Source organism: Tyto alba, unplaced genomic scaffold, assembly GCF_018691265.1.
Source record: "Tyto alba isolate M040663 unplaced genomic scaffold, T.alba_DEE_v4.0 Super-Scaffold_6, whole genome shotgun sequence".
NCBI classification, from domain to species: domain Eukaryota; kingdom Metazoa; phylum Chordata; class Aves; order Strigiformes; family Tytonidae; genus Tyto; species Tyto alba.
Genome location: NW_024881327.1, coordinates 8,203,718 through 8,225,636, shown reverse-complemented (window position 1 = coordinate 8,225,636; position 21,919 = coordinate 8,203,718). Strand labels below are relative to the sequence as shown.

Sequence of the window (21,919 nt, the reverse complement as noted above, 5' to 3'; positions counted from 1 at the left end):
GCAGAACGCGATGATGGTTTCAGAATGGGTTTAGGACAAATACCGTACGTTTAAGATTTGTTTGGACCGAGCCAGGATAATTTAAGAGTAAGTTTCTATCTCAGGACTAGTGAGACCTTGTTGTAGTTCCGTTGTACCACAAGGTACCTGTAAGCCCTGGGCAAAGGGTTCAACATCGCTATGTCCCTTTCTTATATGTAAGATGAGGGTGACTGAACTTGCCTCAGAGGTACATTGGGGGGAAAACTGCATTCGAGGCTGGGAGATGCCCAGAATCAGTGATAATATCTTGGCTAGCATCTTTAGGTGGAAATAACATGCTAATGATGTCAGTTTTGGCCTTAGGCAGATTTCTTTAATGCCTGTAGGGAGAAGTTCGTATTCTTCCAAATCTAATAGTATTGGTGATGTCCTCATGCAAGGGATCAAATTCAATGTAGTTAGAGCTCCATGAGCCACAGCTGATTTTGGTCCAAGCTGTTTAATAATTAAACCAGTCAGGTTAAACTGTTCTCATATTTCAGGAATCTCCATAGTTTACAAGAATTCTGACAACAGCACGAATACAGGAAAATGGCCTAAGCCAAGCAATTTTAGCTGTTCTCATCTTTGCTTACCATAAAATCTCCTGCTCCATCAAGGTGGTCTTTGAAATGGAATCTCGGCCCGTGGTTTGCATCTCTTCATGTCTTCAGACATCGATATGAATGACTTCAGAAAAGTCTGCTGGCCCTCACTCAGCGTATTTTATTTAATTCAGTATATTAAGATAATTTATAATACCTGAGAAAATCACAGGATATAATGTCACTGAAATGTTGAAACTGCTAATATGAGAGCAGTGATATGCCATACTCATAAAACATCAGAAAGCATGTTTGAGTATTCCACTATGATAACAAATAACTTCACACTGCATTCTTTGAAAAGATTATTAAAAATATTTAAATAATGTTTGACAGATATAATTTTTGTATTAAAAAAGGAAACCATCAAATTAATATGTAAAATTTAATTATTTTAGTTCATTTACAGTATCATATTGCTAAAGTAATGGAATACCATTGTTTTATGCTTCAAATATTAATCTGACCTTTAATCAGATCAACACAATGTTTTTATTCAAAATTATTAATGTAGTAAACATAATCTAATCCTTTTTGATCTTGTACTTTAAAGAGACCCGAAGACTTGCATACCTATCCAGGTACTTATCAGAATTATTTAGAAGAACATAGCAATCTGCATGATGTGAGTTTAATTCAAATTTAATATGATATTTCTGAAACATTCAAATTTTCAGCAGGGGAAAAAAAAACCAAAAAGATACGTCACAGTGTGACATCTGATGATGTTTCTTTTCTTTGGATGTTCACCTTTTCAGCTGCTTTAAAAGACTTGTGATTTTTGAGAAAATGGTAACCTTGTGTAATCTGAGCGGGAGGTACTTTAAGAATTTAAACATCTTTTTGATGCCAGCACCAACAGAGGTCTCTGGGGCACGTAGATAAGAGTCGTCCGGAGAAATTGCTCAACAACAAATGTATTCAGGCACACGGTGAAGAGAAGGGTTGAACATTAACAGAGATACAGTGATTGCTCAGAAGGGTTGGTCCCACCACTGTCCAGCTGGGAAATGAGGGTGGCTGCCTATATATATATAGGAACAGAGAGGACCTCTCCCTGTCAGAGCTGCCGGTGGGAGAAGGTCACTGAGCTGCTCAAGCACGTCAGCACCATGAAACTGTTCCTGCTGTTCCTGCTCTGTGTTTCCTCCGTTAAATCCCAGGGCTTTACCGAATATGACGAGGTTGTAATACTGATCATAATTAATAATAATAGTAAAAAATACTAATTTCAATTAATTGTATGCATGATTTATGCATCTTATATGAATTAACTAAATCAGAAACTGTGGGAAAAAAATGATCCAGTGCATGTTCTTTTTCTGACTGAAGTGTTCAATGAAATAACCTTTATATTATTTCTTTGTGTATATGTGACTGCACAACAGTTATTTTCTGAGTTTGGATATATAGTCTTCTTATTTCTTTTATTTTTCTGTAGGGAATGAAGAATGTCCGATGGTAAGATCAGTTATTTAGCTGAATTTCTTTAAGGATATTAACCTAGCAATGCTGACGTATGATGCTACAGACATTAGTATCAGGTGCAAAGGAGTAGAAAAGTGTATTTAATCATGTCCTTTCTGAAAGACAGTCAAAACTTTTCTACGGATTCAGTAGACATTGAAAAAAATAATTATCTGCCAGTTCATATAGCTTTACGTCGGAAATGGAGAGGTAACAATTGTAAAACAAAAAGGCAAGCAGTGAGGATCAATCTAAAATAACAGTTTGACCTGTATTTAGTTTTGTTTAAGTAAAATATTTTAATGGGAAAGTCAATTTAGAATCTCAGTACATTTTTTAAATTTTGAAAATCCCTGCAAAAAATGAAACATGTCAGGGTAATGATAAATTAGATTATTTTCTGTTGCACAATCTAAGTATTTGTGTCTGTACATTGACTACTGATAACACTACTATGCTAAATCATTTTCAGCAATTTTGTGATTTGTATGCTGCCTACTTTTGAAACCACATGAAGTCTCTGATCCTGGATCCTTACAGATATTTGTTATTTGTAGCTAGCTCTGAGTGGGATTGGAGATGGTCAAAGATTTTGATTCAGTACTTCAGACAACTATTAATTCAAATGGTTTAGCTTCAACAAGTGCTCAGGGACCAGGCCTGCTTGCTCAGCCTCTTAGAGTTTCCCATTTCTGGCAGAGACGGGGAACATATATAGCAGAGGGAACTCGAAAAACCTACCCCAAGAATGTTACTGAATGCTTTTCATAATTTCATCAGTTAATAGTCGGCATGTGGCCCGAGACTTGGTGATGTATTTGTCTGTGACCTGATTTTCTGAGACCTTACAAATTTTCCTGTAGCCCAGTGAAAAATTGGGACACTGATAACATGATGCTGAATATTCTTCTTAGAGCCCCAAGACTGTCTAATTACTTTTTTTTTTTTTTTTTTTTTTTTTTGTATCCTACTAATTCAAGTTTCATGGTGCTTAGTTCCTCTGAAGTACATAAACTTTATTCCTTGGTCAGAATGAGCTGTTGAAATATTGTTTTGCTTTGGTTTGAACGCCTTTTAGTTGGTTCATATCTAGGTGGAGGGAGTGTAACTAGTCTTACATAACGATGACTTTTACATAATGTCAGTATGGTATTTCCATTATTGCTTTTTTCATTCCATTCCATGGCTTTCCTTGCTGTTTAAAATACCAAAGAGTGCTGAATGGATGCCTCCTCCCCGTGCATCGCGGTTTACAATCGCAATCCCAGATTTAGAGAGTTTCCTCTCCCCCCGGCTTTGCAGGACGGCAGCGCTCAGCCCGGGGCTCGAAGCCACCGACCCCTGGACAAAAGGCGGGAAGCGGCCCCCACTCTCCGCCCGGTGGCACCCCCAATCAGCGGAGGAGGATACCAGCCCCGGCCCTCAAAGCCGGGGAAGCCGGGGGACAAGAAGGAACGTATCATCTACCCCGACGCCGGTGGCTGCAAGCATCCTCTGGAGGAGCTGGTAGGTGTCTGCCTGTTGAGGCAGCTGGTGGCAGACTGTCGTTTTCTTCTAACGCACCCGACACAGAGTTTTCTTCAGCAAATAAGGGAGGGTCGTTCGTTTAAAGCGGGCCAACTTGGCTTCATTTTGCTTGAGTTTGGTAGGACTGCATTCAGAAGAGGAATGCCACAGAGTCCATGTGATTAGTCACAGAGCCAGACAGCCTGTGGCAAAGATGGGGAGATGAGATTTGAACGGGGGGGGGGGGGGGGGGGGGGGGGGGGGGTGGGGAAGGAAGTACCTGTGGGTTCACCTGCACTTTCCATGTGGCTTTATATAGGTAAATATTAAGAAGGACAGAAAAAAGCTCTGCGGAATCACTGTCTTGAATTTCAGATAGTCTGAAGGAACTCTAGGGATCAAAAAAAAAAAAAATTACTTCCCATGGCTTCCTTAAAATTTGTTTCAAACTGTAATTTTAGCCTGCCCTCAGTCACTGCCCCAGCTCTTACAGAAGAACATACAAGCATGCTGAGACCTAGCATACTCCTCACTGCCTTGCAGGAGTCTATCACACTGTCCCTGCTGTGCTCTCTGACGGAAAATGCAAGCTGTAATGGTGCTGGGAGGCATCTTAGTGTCTGAGAGCAAATCCAAGTGAGGACATTTCCAACAAAGGAAGTCTGTTAAAGCTTAATGAATACACGGTTGTGGTAGAGTCCCACTGCTGCCTGTGTATTTTAGTTCTCATGGGACTTCAGGATTTCCCACCCCTTTTTAAAACACTGCTGTCCTTGATGGTGCAGCGCTTGTTGAAGAAGCTCAGGTGCTCAGGTTCTTTAGATGATAATGTTTTAATGAATTGTTTAACCATTTAATGAGAGATACAGATAACAAGGTGTAGAGAACATAGTTGATTCTCTGAGGCTAGTGAAAGAGGAAGGGGGTGGACGTAAACATGAACTGGCACCAGGTAGCTCCTGACAGGCTTTAGTCATAGTTCAGGTGGCTTAACACCATGAACATTTAACAGCGCAAAAAAGTGAAAAGCAGATAGTGAACCAAAAAAGTGCAAAGAGAGAGGGTGTTTCTCAAGAGCTTCAACAGAAGAGTCCCCCTGAGGGACTCGAGGCTTGTTCCTGACCTTCAGACTGCAGCTTCTTTGTAAAAGTTGAATGTCATTGCCTAGATGCTCAAATATCTGGTCTCACATTACTAACTACTCAGTGTGTTCAAAAGTATGGTCATTCACTGGTGGGATTAGAAACTTTTTATACTGACTTTTATTCACTGCCTTTGTTTGTTTGTTTGTTTTGAGGGAGTGATGTGCCCAACTGGATGTGAGCTGCAAACTGCACTGGTAAAACAGGAAAAAAATATGAAATCAGTTGTTCGTGATCTAAAAGAGAAAGTGAACAAACTGTCTGAAACCTCTACAACTTTCCATGAATATGTGACTGTTCTAGATGATAAATTGGTAAAGACGCAAAAACAAAGAAAAGGTGTGCTATTTCTATTAAATACTAGTGTAAACAGTGTTGCAGTTCTATTGGGATTGCTATTGTTACTTGTTAATGGTACTTCTTAAAAAAATTAAAAATACAGGGGAATATCTAGCAAAGTAGGGTTCCATGGCCATGTCCTCTTAAATCTTAAAAAAAATCACTTGAGAGAGGCAAAGGAATGGATCTCATACTAAGTCAAGGCTCGTGTGAGGTCCCTAAACATAAGGGCCATATGTTCCTCCCTTACCTGCTTTCCTATGTCCATCCAATCCCTTTATACCCAGATCCTGGATTGACACCATGGCTCCCTGGAAAAAATCTAATTATAGTTCTTTGGCAGAATATAGCACCGCTGATAAATCTACTAGCTAGCAGAGAAATAACAATACGCATGTACCACTTCCCTGAGAATCTCTTCATAGTTTTTGCATTGTGGAAGAGTAAACAATAGAAATGCCTTTCCTTCCTCCCCACTAAGGAAAGAAGTGGCTTTTCAAATTGTGCTTACAGGTTGCTCTTCGTTATTCCATAACTGGAAAACATGTTGAAAAATAATCTGCTTTTCATCTTTTTGCTTTTCCAGACAACGATAATATACTTTCTCAGTACAACACAGAAGTGGAATTGCAGTATAATTACATAAAGGATAATCTGGACAATAACATCCCATCTAGCCTCAGAGTCCTTCGTGCTGTAGTGGATTCTTTGCACAAAAAGATACAAAAACTGGAAAATGCTATTGCAACCCAGATGGACTACTGCCATTCCCCATGTACTGTTTCCTGTAATATTCCGGTGGTTTCAGGCAAAGGTACTCATTCAATTATAATGACATCTCTTCTCCCATTTATATCCCTGTGCAAATTGATAGACACATCATTCAATTGGTTTGAATATGCCTCTGAAGCCTGTGTCATTGATTAGGATAGCAGAAAAGATGGAAAGTGATCCTAAATGAAAAAAATCTTTTACGGATACCTCTACTGGTCAGATCAAAGATCTCTTACCCAATATCAGTCTTCATTAGTGACTAGTAGCTTTTTAAAGAAATACATGCGTCAGGGTCTTTGTAAGGCGGAGATGATAAATTTCTGACTATCATAGTTGTACCCTTAATGTTTTAAGTCAAGAAATGTTATTCTTTCACAAGCTTGTCTAGTTCAAAAAGTCATTGGAAAGTATACAGTCTTCCATCACTCAGTTTGAAGTTTCAGAAATTCCGATTTGGAAAAGTAGAATAATGCCGGTGCACCATTCTTTCTCCCTTGATTCTTTCACATGAGGTACCACAGAAGTCAAAATAAAAGTAGGATTATATATTTTTTTAAAAAATTGTTCCTTTATAATCAGAAAACCAAAGGATAAGAAGTTTGCTGAAGAAGTTCACAGCTCTTTCAGTAACAGAGTCTCTGGTTTATTCTTGCAGAATGTGAGGATATTATCAGAAAGGGAGGTGAGACATCTGAAATGTACCTTATACAGCCAGATCCTTTCACCAAACCATACAGAGTGTACTGTGACATGGAAACAGATAATGGAGGTTAGTGTGAAATAACTATGTTGTTAAAATATTAATATATGTATCATTTTAATGTAATATTTAATAATTATAATGACAATAATTTGTCATAATTAACACTTCAGTAATAATTCATATTATATAATATAATTTAATCTTTACTTAAAATATTAATATATGGATGCTACAAAAATCATATTAATAACTTGCATTTTACACAAACTAATATGGAGTTATAACTTTTGTAATTACTTGAGAATTAAGTCTGACTTCTTCAGAAAAGTCTTGTTGGTCATCTTCAGGTGCATGGTAGGACACTTCTATAATGAAACTGGAAATAAATTGCTGGGAGAGGGTTGGTAAATAAAAATGTATCTTACTATGACTAGAATGGACAATGTATGGGCAGACAAGGACAGCCTGGCTCATTTGGTACTTTGCTACTATGCACTAGACAAAAGACAGGGGCAGGCCTTCAAGTTCTGCTTTTTCTACCTTTCCCTATGAAGCAAAGCGCTACTTAAGCGTGAGTAAAAATTGCAAGGCTGAGCTTGTAAGAGTGAAATCTCAGGCCTCCTGCAAGGAAGCCGTATGCTCTGTTTGTCTTGAGATGAAGATAAAAGGGCCGTATCTTAATGTTTCGTGCTCCTTTCTTAATGACAGTTTCATGTAAATACTGTTGCTCCTGCAGGATGGACTTTGATTCAGAACCGCCAGGATGGCAGTGTTAATTTTGGAAGAGTATGGGATCAATATAAAAAAGGATTTGGAAATGTTGCGAAGAGTGGAGGGAAGAACTACTGTGATACACCAGGTAAAACACTGAAACACAAAGAGCTCTTCTTAATGAAATTGTTTACTCATATTTCTTCAAGCTCTTTGATTTTTTAAAATTAGCTAATCCACTTTGTCAGACCTATAGGCAAATCATAAAGTTGTCTTGAAGTATATTGTGAAGTCTGTTTCTCACTTGTTGCTTCTCAGGTGAATATTGGCTTGGAAATGACAAGATCAGCCAACTTACCAAAATAGGGCCCACTGAAGTTTTAATTGAAATGGAGGACTGGAATGGTGATAAAGTATCAGCTCATTATGGAGGCTTCACTATAAAGAATGAAGGAAACAATTATCAACTTTCAGTTAGTAACTACAAAGGCAATGCAGGCAATGCGCTAATGGAGGGAGCTTCACAAGTGCATGGAGAAAACAGGACAATGACAATTCACAACGGCATGTTCTTCAGTACTTATGACAGAGACAATGATGGATGGTATGTACTTGCATTAGACATTCAAAATAAAAATAGGGTTTAAAATAGAGCTAAATATAGAGTATTTCTCTAATTTGCTGTTAGTTTTCACAGCATTTCGTAGTGCCTTAAAATACATTTTATCCCTACAAGTTATGTTTTATCCCTGCAAGTTACCAGCCAAAAGTCCCTACAGTTCTCTTGGCATAGCCAAGAAAAGGTAAAACTATAATTAGGTTGATGCGGCTCCACAACCAAGTAAGAAGCAAGCATGCTGAATTTTATTGGTTTTATGAATGAGGTTGCCATGGACAAATTGGCAAATCTGGATGCAATATATTCATTGTCAGAGACTGACGGTGGCAGTGCTGAAGAACACTGTCTTGCTTAAGTAAGAATATTGGTACTCACTCGAGTAACACATAGGGGTCCTGAGGAAAGAGACATGTAGCATGTCCTATTTAAAAAGCAAAGTTCTGCCTACTCAGAAGACAGGAGCTCAGTTGTAAAGTACATAATTTAGCACTGTATCTCTAAGATATGTGCTGTGTCTTTATCTTAATACCTGATTACATATTAATGAATAATGCAATTGTTTAGAGTGGGGAAGATATACATTTCTCATTAGTTTTATATCTTCAAATTGCATTGATATTGCAATTATCATTATGAACTGCAAGTAGTTGTAGTTATCAATCGGTAAACTAAAATTACAGTCCCAAAGAGATGCAGCTAAAATTTTACTTGTTTTTCTTGGCTGTTTCACCTTCCAAATGCACAGTGTAGCACACACTTGGGCTGGTCAATCTTTTACGGAAAGTTCAGATAGGATTTTAAATGTTTATTATGGTTTGAAAATTTCAGTACAGGGGCAGGTGTATGTACTCTGTCGATCTGTTTGCTTACAGCTCATCTGTAACTCTCAACACTTCATTTTCCTCACCAGGTTAACTGCAGATCCAAGAAAACAGTGCTCCAAGGAAGACGGTGGTGGATGGTGGTACAACCGCTGCCACTCAGCCAACCCCAACGGCAGATACTACTGGGGAGGGACCTACAGCTGGGATATGGCAAAACATGGTACAGATGATGGTGTTGTATGGATGAACTGGAAAGGGTCATGGTATTCAATGAAGAAGATGAGCATGAAAATCAGGCCATACTTTCCACATTAACCATTATCAAAATGCACAGAATCAGGGATTTTCTTTTAATATTTGTACATGGTTATCTTTTTAGCCACAGTATTCAGGCTTGCCTTTACATATGAGAACCAAGTATCTATGTATGAGCAGATTGGGACCTAAGTGAAAAGCTATGTCAACTGTAATCAAAATCTGACCGATGTAAACAACTCACAAATGTATTTTGTTCCACTTTTTATTTGTTCACTAGTATACTAGTTCACAGTAACTAGTATAGAATAAGGCTGATAGAAAACCCCGCAAACCCAGCCTTTTGCACTCTTTTACAAAGGACTTCCATACCACATTTGAAGAGGATTATTTTTAAATGTTTTCTAAAAATTCAATAAAGCCTTAAAACTAAAGCTTTCTTCACATGTTTCCTAACTATTTATTCATTATCTGGGTACAAGCTAACACATTCCACTAAATAAGGGACAGTCATTTTCTTTTATATTATAAAGGTAACGGTAACTACCTGTGTAACAAGTTGAGAAGGAAGAATGTGAAAAAATAGTATCTAACAAATTGGTAGGTCACCAGTCATTTAGTTCAAATCTCGTATGCTGGATAAAATAGGCCCTTTCCTGGGATCTGGTTCAAAAACTGTGCCTCTTAATATCCTTTCCACCATCCCACATCCTTTTATCGTGGAATAAAATAGAGTATTAGAAGACCTGGCAGGTATGTCTTTCACACAATTGCTGTTGTGGGACTAGAGCAATTAGTGACTCCAATCATAGGGCAGGTGGAGGTTGGGTACTTCATTGAAGCTAGTGGTCTAGGCTCCCTCTGTAGCCAAGAGCAGAGGTTGTCCCAAAGACAGGACTTCCCAACCCTGGTAGGCAGGATCAAACATCACTCAGAGGTGTCTGCCTTCCTCCACAAAGGAAGGCACCCAGGTCACTAGCAGTAGATGGATCCTGTCTGAAACCTCTCATGTTGATTTGATCGGTGAAGCCCAGGAGGACAAGGCGGACACATGGCAGCTTCTCACTACATGAGTGCAAGTGTTCAGCATCCCCACAGGCAGGTTTACTGTGAGGCTAGAGAACAAAAACATGAGGTGTAAAGCAGAAGACCCTTTTCCAGAAGCACAGACACTTCTCCACACATGGCTGTAAAGATGTCTTTGCTCTTCAGCAAACTCTCCAAAAGGATTAGACAGTGGCTCTATTTGAGAAGCACTGAAAAAAGGCTGAAAGTGAGATGCTTTGCCAGTATTTTATGAAATTGTTAAATGCTATGAAACATGCTGGCCAGTGAGACTGGAGGCAAGGAAGTTTGCTCATGCTTATTTCTCAATAGAAGCACAGAAATATTAGACAGGGTAAATACTTGTGTAATTTTATGTCGTAAGATATAAAGGTAAATACAGCATGCTCTTGTGTAATTGTGTAACCAATATAACTGCTTTTCCATGAAGACAGCTAAAAAATCCTTACCACACACTGTCAGCAAGTTGCCAATTTAAGCCTCTTATCTGTAGAAGAATCCTTGCTTGACTCATGTGCCAAGAAACATTCTAAACCAAGGAGATATATACTATAGCCATACAGGTGCTCCTTGTCTTGCTTGTGCTGGTTAGAACTGTAACCTTTTAGTGGTCACTAGAAAATAATATCCTCTTTGGGGAGCTGTATTCTGGTAAGTTTTCTATGAGCTGTCTTATTTTGAAGCTACGGTATGCATGGTAAACTGCCTAGAATTCATCAATGGGACAGAAGGTCTGTCTCCGTATTTGTAAAACAAAAGCTTAGGAGATCCTTAAAAGTCACACCTAAAATGCGTGCATCATTTATCAAAATGTAATCCATGTTAGGGGTGTGGCAAAAGTGAGAACCCAAACCACCCACAGCTCTGCCTGAGAACTGACTCCTGCTGCTATTTTGCTCCCCTCAAAATGGAAATGAGAGGAGATGGCCCAGAAGGATGACTGTCGAACTTGATCAGACTTTCATGGTTCATGTTAGTGGAGACAGGAGTTTGCAGTGAACATACTTCTAAATTCTTTTACTTCTTTAACACTTAAACAAAGTAAATAATTCAAATTACAAATATTATCTCCAGTCAAGGTGTGAGCTGCCAAAGACACAGACATAGACAAAGACAGTCAAAGACGTAGACAAAGATTACATAACAAGGGTTTAAAAATCATTATTTCCATGAAAAGGTTTCATAGAATCATAGAATGGTTTGGGTTGGAAGGAACCTTAAAGATCATCTAGTTCCACTCCCCCTGCCCCGGTCAGGGCCCCCTTCCCCCAGCCCAGGGTGCTCCCAGCCCCGTCCAACCTGGCCTTGAACCCTTCCAGGGAGGGGGCAGCCACAGCTGCTCTGGGCAACTTGTTCAGTTTTGTTGGTTATAAATAAGGTGGAAGAACAATTTTGTTGATAATTAATCAGTGTTTATTTTTTAAGCCACAGATATGCCCAGTTGCCTTCAAATTCACAGAGTAAATGTACATCATGCACATATATATATAAAAAATCTCTTCAACTTGTAGTTGTGACATACATATTAAAAGTCTGTCTTTCTACAGGGTATCTATGGGCCTGATTTTCATTCTAACAATTTTGAGGGAATAGTCAGATGCTCTAAATGGCAGCCAGACTACGCCGTTTTCAATCTCATATGGAATGTTGTACCTGGGGTCGTAGTGGCCCCCCAGGTAGTAAATGCCATTGAGGTTGGCCGCCTGGCAGCTGTTGTACCACCAGCCCCCCCCGTACATCTCTGCACAGCTCTCCTCCCAGAGGTCCTGGTCCCGGTCGAAGGTACTGAACCGCATCCGGGCATGGGACGTGTATTCGGCGCCCTCTTCCAGCCAGCCGGCGATCAGCGCGTCCCCGGCAGTCCCCTCGTAGGAGGACACGGCAAGGGCGTACCCTTCTGCTTCGGACCCTACCTGTACAATATACTCTGCATACACAGCATTTCCATCCCAGTCCTCTAACTCTACCCGAAGGAGAGTGTTGTTCTGAGTCAGCAAGTGTATGTTTTCATTGCCCAGCCAGAACTCTCCTCGCCCTCTGCCATCCACGCTGCCGAAACCTCTCTTGTAGTCTTGCCAGGTGCGGTTAAAATTCACTGATCCATCCATTCTCTGTTGGATCAATAGCCATCCTCCCAAAGTGGTCTCTTGGTCGCAATAAACTGATAAAACCTTATTGGATCCCGCTGGCTTGATTTTGAAAATGCCACTTTTGGCACCAAAAGTGTGTTTCTGGCGGATATCATCACAGTCTAAAAAAAAAAGTTGATCTGGTTTGACAGGAGTTATCAGCAAAATTTAATAAAAGGTTCAGAGGAATCCAAGTACCAATAGTTCTGAGGAAAACTGTTAAACATGTCTTGGACTACACTAGGTATACTGACAGGCAACATTAAAAAGAATTCAGAAAAGAAAACTTAGTACCTACTTCTTAAATTGTGAGTTGTCTATGTAATACCCAAGTATTAATAAAATATTTTCCCTTTTTTTTCTGATGTGGCAACAAGGAGACACAGTGCTTGCATTTTATGATCACACTGTTGTACTGCAGTATCTAAAATCAACGTGTCAGTTTGGTTATGGATGGAGTTGGGCTCCACTACCTCAATAACTACTTCTGTGATGCCTGTGTACCTTTCCCAGTGTTGTTTCTCCTTTGCTTCACTCCTGACGATCTGAAGCTGCGTGCCTGAAAGTCTGGGGTATCCTCTGCACTCTGATCATGTTGCACCCCACCTAGCTGTTCAGTTATTTCACGGGTCTTTAGTGATTTGGTTTCAAAAGTGGAGCCTCCCTTGTTGAAACTAGAAGAGGCGCTGGTCACTACAGTCTTGGAGTGACTTGCACTGCCAGATGGAAATCCAGATGGATGAAGGTCAATTACTCCAAAGTCATCTTCTTCTTCATCACCTAAGTCTGTAAATTTGCCTTTCCCCGCATAAGTCCCTGAATGACTGGCTGCTCCCATACCTATGTGGCTACTGCCTGTGCCAGTTACACGGCTACTAGTTGAAATGCTGCTAGATCCACCTAAGTGCCTACTACCAGTGGTTGAAGAGTCAGGGCCAAAAAATGACTCTAGCTCAGGGAATAACCTCTCTAGTTTGTGGAATTCATCTGTCCCACCAACATGGTACATGGTCCCTTCTCCAACACTTCCTGCTGCTTGTAAATAGGAGCAGTCTGAGCCATCAGAAGAAACCATTTTTTCAACTACTTCTTCTCTAGGGCCATCAGGGCCAGTGACAAATCTTGTGGTGGTAGTTTTGGTACATCTACGAACACTGGAGGAGGTTTTGTCTCCCAGGTTTAGGGTTTCTTTCCCATGAGTAGGAGTAACTAGTTTGCTGGTGTGTGAAGGTCCATCCCCCCTGGATTCTGCTGTGTGATACAAGCTGTCACCTCGGGAAGGGTTCGTGTCTGTTTCTGGTCTTTCTAATACCACTTGCATCTGCCTAATGTTATTAACTATGTTCAGAGCTTGCATTTCTGGCAGAGGCTTATGCTTAAAATGCTCAGGAACATTTGAGTCCTTAAGTGGCCTCATTTTCAGTGTGCTCAGGGTGGTTGTTTGAAGCTCTGGGTGCAAGTTGATGGAGTTGGCTTGGGTAAGCTGCTTCTGGATGTTGTCGTAGCTTTCTTTGTCCACCTGGTAATTAAAACTTCTAGCACAGGTACCTTTGCAAGCTCGTATCTTAATATCAATGTCCACCTACATAAACAGAGAGAAATAATGTGGTTATGGAGCTTTCCTGACTTTCTCAAACAAATATATCCTTTAACTGGATCGGGGAAAGGTGGGAGCTGCCCCTGGTGCCTCTCACCTACAGCTGAGCTTTTCCAAAGCTCAGTTTTGAAATCATCCCTGGGTTTACTTCCACTGTAAATATGACGCGTGTAATAGCACAGTGCACATGAGCTCCATGGAGAAGTATGTTGTAGCAGGTTCCTAATCTCTGCTGCCTTTATTCTCAGGACATTGGGGTTTGGAAGGAGTGCTGCAGAGCTGGGCACACAGTCTCTGGGGACCGGGGCAGAAACAGGTCCTCCAAGGAGAGGGGAAGACACTGAACTTGTCTCAGAGACTGGCATGGCCCTGCTGTGAGGCCTGCCATGCTGGGGTTACCACTGCTTTCTCAGATGATCCAAAAGCTGGGTTTCTCATCCAGGGATCCAAACAGGATTTTGAGCAAAACCTGTGTTTGTGCCAGGACTTTTCCTTGCATTACCATCAGAAGAATTGGCTGCAACCTGGGAACACAGGCTCTGATGCCAGCACTGGCTACGGGCAGCAGTGGCAGCACTGGGGAAGGACAGGACACATCCCCCTCACCCTAGCTGTCCAGCAACTCCTTACAGGAGGAGAAACACCTCATATAGAGCCAGTCATCAGCAGATACAACATCCTTGCTGCCTGTCTGAAAGCAGAAGCAGCAGATGGGACCGGGAGTCCTCCCAAACTCGTGCTGATTCCCACACAGCAGGAAAAGAAAACCAAGCTGCACGGAAAGCAACTCATTTGGGGATTTGCCTCAGCAAGTCAGATCCTGTGAGAGTTGCATCCTGTTTTCTTCCAGAGGAAGCACTGCTCACCATGTATGGTGTAATGGATAGACCTGGAAAGAATGGAAATTCCGTAGCAGCTACCTACCTCCAAGCGCTTCATCTCCATCACCTGTTCCTGGATGCTGCTCTGCAAAGCTTTAATTCTGTTTACTTGAGTGACAACTCTCTGCTTTAACGTCACAATCCTCCTCCTCAGTTCTCCTGACACATGACCATAATTCTCATCAATCTCTGAAACAGAAATGCCTCACAGTCAGCTATACGTAGGTGATTTTCTTTCCTAAAAGAGTAGCGTATTTTAAAATACATAATTAAAACATGTAATTAAGAACGTATTTATCATAGGAAAAATTACATTAGTTTTTACTAGTTAGCAGTTAAGAGTCTTGTATTATTATGTTTATTCTGGCTCTTCATAATAAGGTCCAGTGCAGCATATATCTTCACTACATGTTGCTCATGCACAAAAAAAAAAAAAATAATTCAGCAATGGATAATAAAACTGGGTGTGAGATACTCACGCTGAGCACTGTCCAGGTTTGGTTTTACTACATTTATGGTTTCCACAATTATCCGATTGGATTTTTTATAGCTGTTTTGATTTTCTGCAAGCAGCTTCTTGATTTTGTCTATTCTGTGACTATAATCCCGGTCCGTTTCATCCATCAGTCCTTGAATTCTGCAGCCTGATGGACATTTCATACCCTAAAATTGAAAGAGGGAAATAATCGTGTTAAAATCTTCATGAGTAAACATTTTTTAACATTACATTTGCAGACTTTTGGCCAACACGGAAAAAACATTTTAAAAAATCGGGGCAGGATTTTGCAAGTTCGCTTCAGATGTCCTGTTGTATTCATCCAATGATTTTCCCAAGGACTTGTGTGTTTCTGAGCAAGCCACCTGAGGGCTGATCCTGCACATCCTATGTCTCTTGCACTGGTGTGATGGAATCAGTGAAACACCTCAGAAACTTGCCATAAAAGGGGGGTGAGGAACAAGTAAATCCTTAATTTTCTCTCTCCTCTGTTCCTTAGGGGTGAAATAAGACATGCACATATATATTCACACACATATATTCCCCAAAGGGCTGCTGTAAGAAGTCTGTTGTCCAGTTTGAACATGGATGTTAGAGGCCAACTTATTTAAGCAAAACTTTCCTCAGAAAAGCCAAATGTTCTTAAAGACTAAAGCTCTTTGCCAAGATTTCATCAAATAACTGTAGCATAGAGATGGGCTGAGATGCAAGAGTCAAGAGAGAGACAAATTAACAGCTTCTACACAAAGACATCCAGTCAATCACTATGAATCTTTTACTGAACGTTTTGTCATCTGACTTCCTAAAAAGTAACTAGTGAAGTGCAAATTATTTCTAGCTCTTTCTTTTCGTTGTCACACATCTTTCTTTCCGGTGCCTTTCTCTTACCAACTCCGAAAGTGTCGATATCAAAATTCTGAAAATAAATCCTTCTTATTTTTTTTTTTTCTAGGAATAGCCTCCTTTTATTGTGTCTTTCTTTTCCAGACTTACTTTCTTTTCTGATTCTGTGCCCCTGCAATCTTTGCTGCTCCCTCTTTCGCCTCATTTTTTTTTTTTCCCTGCCTTTCTTCCCTGCAGGAGGTCTCTCCAGGCTGCCCCGACGTGCAGCGCTGCCTGCCCTCCCTCAGACCACCGGCCCAAGCGCGTGCTGGCTGCCTGGCACCCGCCGCCGCCGCTGCCGAGGCCCGGCTGAGGCCTGGCTGAGGCCCGGCTGAGGCCCGCTGAGGCCCGGCTGAGGCCCGGCTGAGGCCCGCTGAGGCCTGGCTGAGGCCCGGCTGAGGCCCGGCTGAGGCCCGGCTGAGGCCCGCTGAGGCCTGGCTGAGGCCCGGCTGAGGCCTGGCTGAGGCCCGGCTGAGGCCCGGCTGAGGCCCGCTGAGGCCTGGATGAGGCCCGGCTGAGGCCCAGCTGAGGCCCGCTGAGGCCCGGCTGAGGCCCGGCTGAGGCCCGGCTGAGGCCCGCCAGCCCCCGGCCCACAGGCCCCGCTTGCTTTCGGCCCCGGCCCACAGGCCCCGCTTGCTTTCGCCCCCAGGGCCCGTTGCTCACCCAGTCATCGTCCGCACAGATGGGCCAGTTCTTCTCGTACTGGCAGGTGGACTGGTGCATGTGCTCCACAATCCTGGGGCCACGCACTCCCCCACCGTCCTTCTCAAAGGTGCTCTCTCCATCTTGTGCCTGCCAGGAGAAAAAGGGAGGAGAGCAAAACCGAAGTTAACTAACCAGCTGCCAAGAGAACAAAAACATAGTGCTGACGTCCCCATACACTCGGTGGCAAAGCTGACACGTGGCACTTACAGCTATCTGGAAGGCACCACATCACACAGTGCAAGGATTTTATTCCTGACATTTCTTGTAAGATATGATTTTGTTTGTTTTGTCAGAATAAAGCTTTTAATCTCTTAAAATTAATGTTGCTTTGGGGGGGACGGCTGTTTTTGCTAGGTATTAATGGAGCTGGTGATGCTCAGGATATATTATGATAATATCATTCCACAGAAATCTTGTGTTCTGTGTGTAAATGTAAGATCAACTAGAAATTAGATTGAAACTGGTTAAGTTAAAACAAATACTTAAAAAATCCTATCTTCTATTTCCATTTCCTGCAGTATTTCTAAATTTCTATTTTCATTCTACCACCTTCAGTGGCTGAATGATATATCTGAAGAGAGTTTTCCCATTAGTGTTTCTGATTTTAATCATAGTTGATAACCATAAGCTTGTAGCACTGTTTCGCCTGTCATAAAAAGCAAGAAAGCTAATGACAGTGATGGATGGATTCCATCATGGCAATGGAAAGAAGAGGAATAAATATACTGGTATTTTCTTCAAACCTGAGAAGAAAAAGTGCATATATATAAGCTAATTCTAAGCCAAAACACTGTAAGAATTGCTACTGTGTTATCACTTAGTGAAAGACTGGAAAATAATTACTTTTCATAAGAAAGCCCTGTTTTTGGTCTTGAGATGTAATTAGGTCTGATTGCATTCCTCTGCATACCTTATGTTCTTTTCAAGCAGCATAATTAATGCTTGAAAATATTAACGATTAATTATTATTATAATTAATGATTAATTCTGAGGCAGAGTAAGTTTTCCTAATTCTAGCCTCCAGGGCCAGAACTTCAGACCTGTGAAACTGGAATGTCATTATTAAAATCAGCATATTCATGCTGGTTTGATTCATACTGAGGATCTGGCCCAAGCGCCTCTTAAAAGTAACAAACGAAAACTTTACTTTTAGGTGGTCTGTGCCTTTTCAGCAGTGACAGCTCAAGTACAGCTTCAGATGTTTTGTCCCATTTGCTTCCTATAATTTCTGTCATTTGTTAAAACATGCACATTCCTCAAAAAACAGTCACAAAGAGAAACATAGAGTCTAACATAAGATTATGGCCTGAAACCTCAATGAGAAAACAGCAAGGTTATACTAGCACAGTTGAAAATCAAGTCTATCTCTTCTCTTATCTAAAAATTGATTCTTTCTTAGCTGTAGTTTAACCCAGTGTTGCTGCCACAGGAATCCTTGTATTTTATAATAAAGGTATTGTGTGACATTTATAGGTGAAAAACCCTGCTGAAGCACCATCCAAAGGAGAGTAAAATTTACCCTAATAAACAGGAAAATTCCTGACTGGCTGGAGCCACTAGCATCCAATCAGTTAGGTTTAAGACTTACGGCATCACCTATGAATCTATGAATTCATGTTAATGTACATGATTTGCTGCTCCTGAAGCCAGGCAGAATCAGCAAATATGAATTAAGCAAAACTAGAGAGCTGGATACTCAAGAACTACTGATGAAAGTCCATCAGTGAAGTGGTTACAGTAAGTTTGTGCATATGTGTGTGCATTGAATTTTAGGAGCTACGTGACAGCCAAAATGTATCTATCTAATTAATGAACATTAAATAAAAGCTTGCTCTTCAAAACAGAAAGGTATAAAAAGAATCAAGTAAGCAAACTCATACCCAGGCTAAATTGAGGCACAGCAACACAGAGAGGATCCTCACTGATATCATCTTCAGGAGCAGAGCAAGCAGAACTCTGACTGAAAGGATGCTCTTCACCCGTCTTTCAGTACAATTTAAACTTCAATGCAAAGCTGAGATTAATCATTAATGCTCCCTTCTGTTTGGAGACAAAACATGCCAAATGCCCCCCTCCCTCTTAGGTGATTACTTAAGGCCTCTTGCACAAGTTTCTACTGTTATTTGCTCCAGATAAGTTTGTACAACACCAACATGCAGGCAACACCATGTATTCCAGGAAAAAATCTGTCTAAAGCTTAGTTTCTCGTAACTGGACATTCAACTAAGATGTATGCAGGACCTAGCATGATCTAGAAATTCTTACCTACTGGAAGACACACACTCTGTGATGGGAATTTAGCCAGCATAATCAAGGAGTTGATATTTGAAAAGGGAGGTCATTGGTTTGCCCTTTCTGTGTGTCTGTGTTCCACTGTCATGAAACCCACTGGCCTTTCCAAAGCAAATACTAGTCTAAGAAAGGTTGATCCAGTCTATCTGTGACTATTTGGTCATCAAAATTAGTTCCTGAGGAGTGCAGAGACCAGTTTACATCAGTTTTTATAGCTGGACCTTACTGGTATTTGTATAATGCATGATGTTTTTAACATATATATGTTTTTAACGATATACACAGTTGGTATATTATAAATTTTCATCAAGCAGGATTTGTTTGAAAGGAACACGTTTTCATGAAGAGCACAGTAGAGTGGTACTTGAAAATGTCCCAGAACAGATGTTAAGAATAATTAAATCTTCCTAAAGAATCATGTTTCCATAAGTGTTTGTATAATGGGTATAGTCTGTGTGTGGCGATTGATGATAATGTTCTGCTGCCGTGAGCTCTATAACAAGCCTTACTGTTACTGGGCAGTGTTGTACATGGCTGTCAAGACACTTGAGAGATGCTGCCCATCTCAAAAGTGGCCACTGCAGTGAGCAGGAATGAGTGAGAAAACCTTTGCCAGAGCAAATTTGGGCCTAATCAGCTGAAAGAACAAAATTCTTTCTTGGCTTTATAAAACCACCTGACATTCAGAAAACTCTCCATCATCTACAGGTTGCAACATACCATATCATAGAATCATAGAATGGTTTGGGGTTGGAAGGGACCTTAAAGGTTGTCTACTTCCAACCCCCCTGCCCCGGGCAGGGACCCCTTCCCCCAGCCCAGGGTGCTCCCAGCCCCGTCCAACCTGGCCTTGAACCCTTCCAGGGAGGGGGCAGCCACAGCTGCTCTGGGCACCCTGTTCCAGTGTTGAGGGACATGTTTAAGCTTGACTCTGGCATTGTGCAACATATTTAATTCAAAAGAGCTGATTTTAGCTTTGGATCCATTCCAGCAGCCTCTCGGGTTTTGTCTTATCCACAATTCGTCTTGTTTTCTGCCTTCAGGAGGCTTTAACCCTCTCCACATAAAGTTCTCTGCAGTTGAACTGGATCCTTTGTTTTCTCCCATTTCTGGCCTTGCATTTCATGCTGTGGTCATCTAAGAAAACCCTCTTAAACCTAACAATTTATACCAGAATCACTAATAGCGAGTCATATCATCAGGTAGCAGAAGAGCTCAGTAAGGTAGTGCTACATTGATTAACAACCACACAATCAGGATCTGGTTTTGCATGACAACGTGTCTATATTATATTTAAGGCTTAATCTTATCTATGTACATTCTGAAACAAGATGTTTTGTGTATTTCAATTCCCTACAACATGCTTTGTAAAGTTGTCTGTTGAATCTCATGCAGTGCCAGTTCTCATTTCATCAAAAAGGCAGCCCAACTAACTTCAGCAAAGTGTCCAAACAGACCTCATACTACCTTTGCACAGTTTGAAGATCAGCCAGCCATGGCTGTTTTGTTTGGTTGATAAATGCCCATAAGGCAGCTCCTGAACTTCAAGCAGATAATCAATACACTTACACACCAAAATGCTCAGCTGCTAACTTCAGCAGGAGGAATACTGGTGATGCTTCCCCACTTCAAGTCCTACACAGTTTTGTTCATTCTGTTGCAGCAGTTCTGTGAGAGAATTATAAAAAGCTCAGAGGACAATAAAATGCTTAACGGAAAGGAAAACCACAATAAGAGGAAGTCAATTATTTTACAGAACCGAGTAAAATGGGCTTCATCCAAAATATACTGGGGTCCATGGAGAGAGGCCCCTACTGAGACTAACAAGCTTTAATTTAGCCTCCACAATAGATACAAAACTCTGCTCAAAGATCACAACCTTGGGACCTCCATGCTCAGGAACACAAGAATTGCAGGTACAACCTTCATGTGCTCTCCTTGTGAATAGACTCGTGGACACTGCTTTACCTCAGGATCATGTGTCATGTTTCTTCCACCAAACACCTTCCTCTGCACATTGAGCATGGATGGTGCTCTGCAGGCAAGCAGCTGCCCAAAGCTGTACACTCCTCATTGTATGATGATGTTCTGCAGACTGTTCAAAGCTTCAAGGATTTTCCTATGGTGCTCATCACTCAGCTACCCCAGTGGTTTATAAACATTCATTCCCTGGGAACAACTTTCCCCTTTTCACAGCTGCAGAAGCCAGGTGAGAAGGTTAAGTTAAAAAGTAGCTATTAATTTTTGTCATCAATTTTGACAGTCTAAGTCTTAAGAGCTCACCATATGTGCAGATCCCTCTGACGGCAGCTCTAGCTCTGTGCCTGCAGCAAGGCTCAGGAGGAGCATCCAACAGCCAGCTCTGAGACACTTGAGTATCTTGCCTCTGGTCCCACAGGAACTGGGTCTAATTCTGCAGGGTGTCAGCTATAAGTAAGAGACAACTGTGCCCCACCTGGTCTTACTTACTACATGCATTACAACCTATGCATCAACTAAAGCATCCCTCATAATTCAGATGTGATGTGACATGCCACCTTAGTTCTGGCTTATCTCAATTTGTAAGAGCTTCATTTTGTGATCTTCAGTAATCTCTGAACATTATTTTTGCAATTTAATAGGAATCAAAAACCAAGAGTAGCAAAAGCACATCAAGCAGAAGAATTTCTGCCTTTTCAGCCATGAAACCATCCTAACAGAGGAAGTGACAATTTTCTAGGTGGTGTCCCAGGTACCGGCTACCAGTGTAACACTGGACACGGCAATAGAATGTGTCAGGCCTCCTCTGGCCCTGATGGAGGGCACAGCTCTCTGGTGACCTTCAAATGCAGAAAACTTAAGCTCTGGTCCAAGTAAAACTCAGCCACCAAGGCTAGAGGGACTGGAAAAAGCTGATAACTGATCAT

The 21,919-nt window shown here is 41.2% G+C and overlaps 2 protein-coding genes across 2 annotated transcripts; one reads left to right on the top strand and one right to left on the bottom strand.

Annotated features, from left to right (window-relative positions):
* The first annotated feature begins 1,738 nt into the window (after positions 1-1,738).
* FGB (fibrinogen beta chain) lies at positions 1,739-9,395 on the top strand. Its single transcript, XM_033007258.2, has 8 exons — positions 1,739-1,813; positions 3,396-3,599; positions 4,897-5,080; positions 5,667-5,894; positions 6,510-6,623; positions 7,294-7,416; positions 7,587-7,872; positions 8,798-9,395. The coding sequence occupies exons 1-8, from the start codon at positions 1,739-1,741 to the stop codon at positions 9,024-9,026; spliced, it is 1,443 nt and encodes a 480-aa protein (XP_032863149.1). The 3' UTR covers positions 9,027-9,395.
* A 2,040-nt stretch (positions 9,396-11,435) lies between these two features.
* Positions 11,436-18,685, bottom strand: FGA (fibrinogen alpha chain). The gene is made up of 6 exons (XM_033007265.2): positions 18,602-18,685; positions 16,680-16,808; positions 15,118-15,301; positions 14,682-14,827; positions 12,665-13,742; positions 11,436-12,282 (listed from the first exon to the last, which is right to left on the bottom strand). Exons 1-6 carry the CDS (start codon positions 18,650-18,652, stop codon positions 11,573-11,575), a joined length of 2,298 nt encoding a protein of 765 aa, XP_032863156.2. The 5' UTR covers positions 18,653-18,685; the 3' UTR covers positions 11,436-11,572.
* Positions 18,686-21,919: the final 3,234 nt, after the last annotated feature.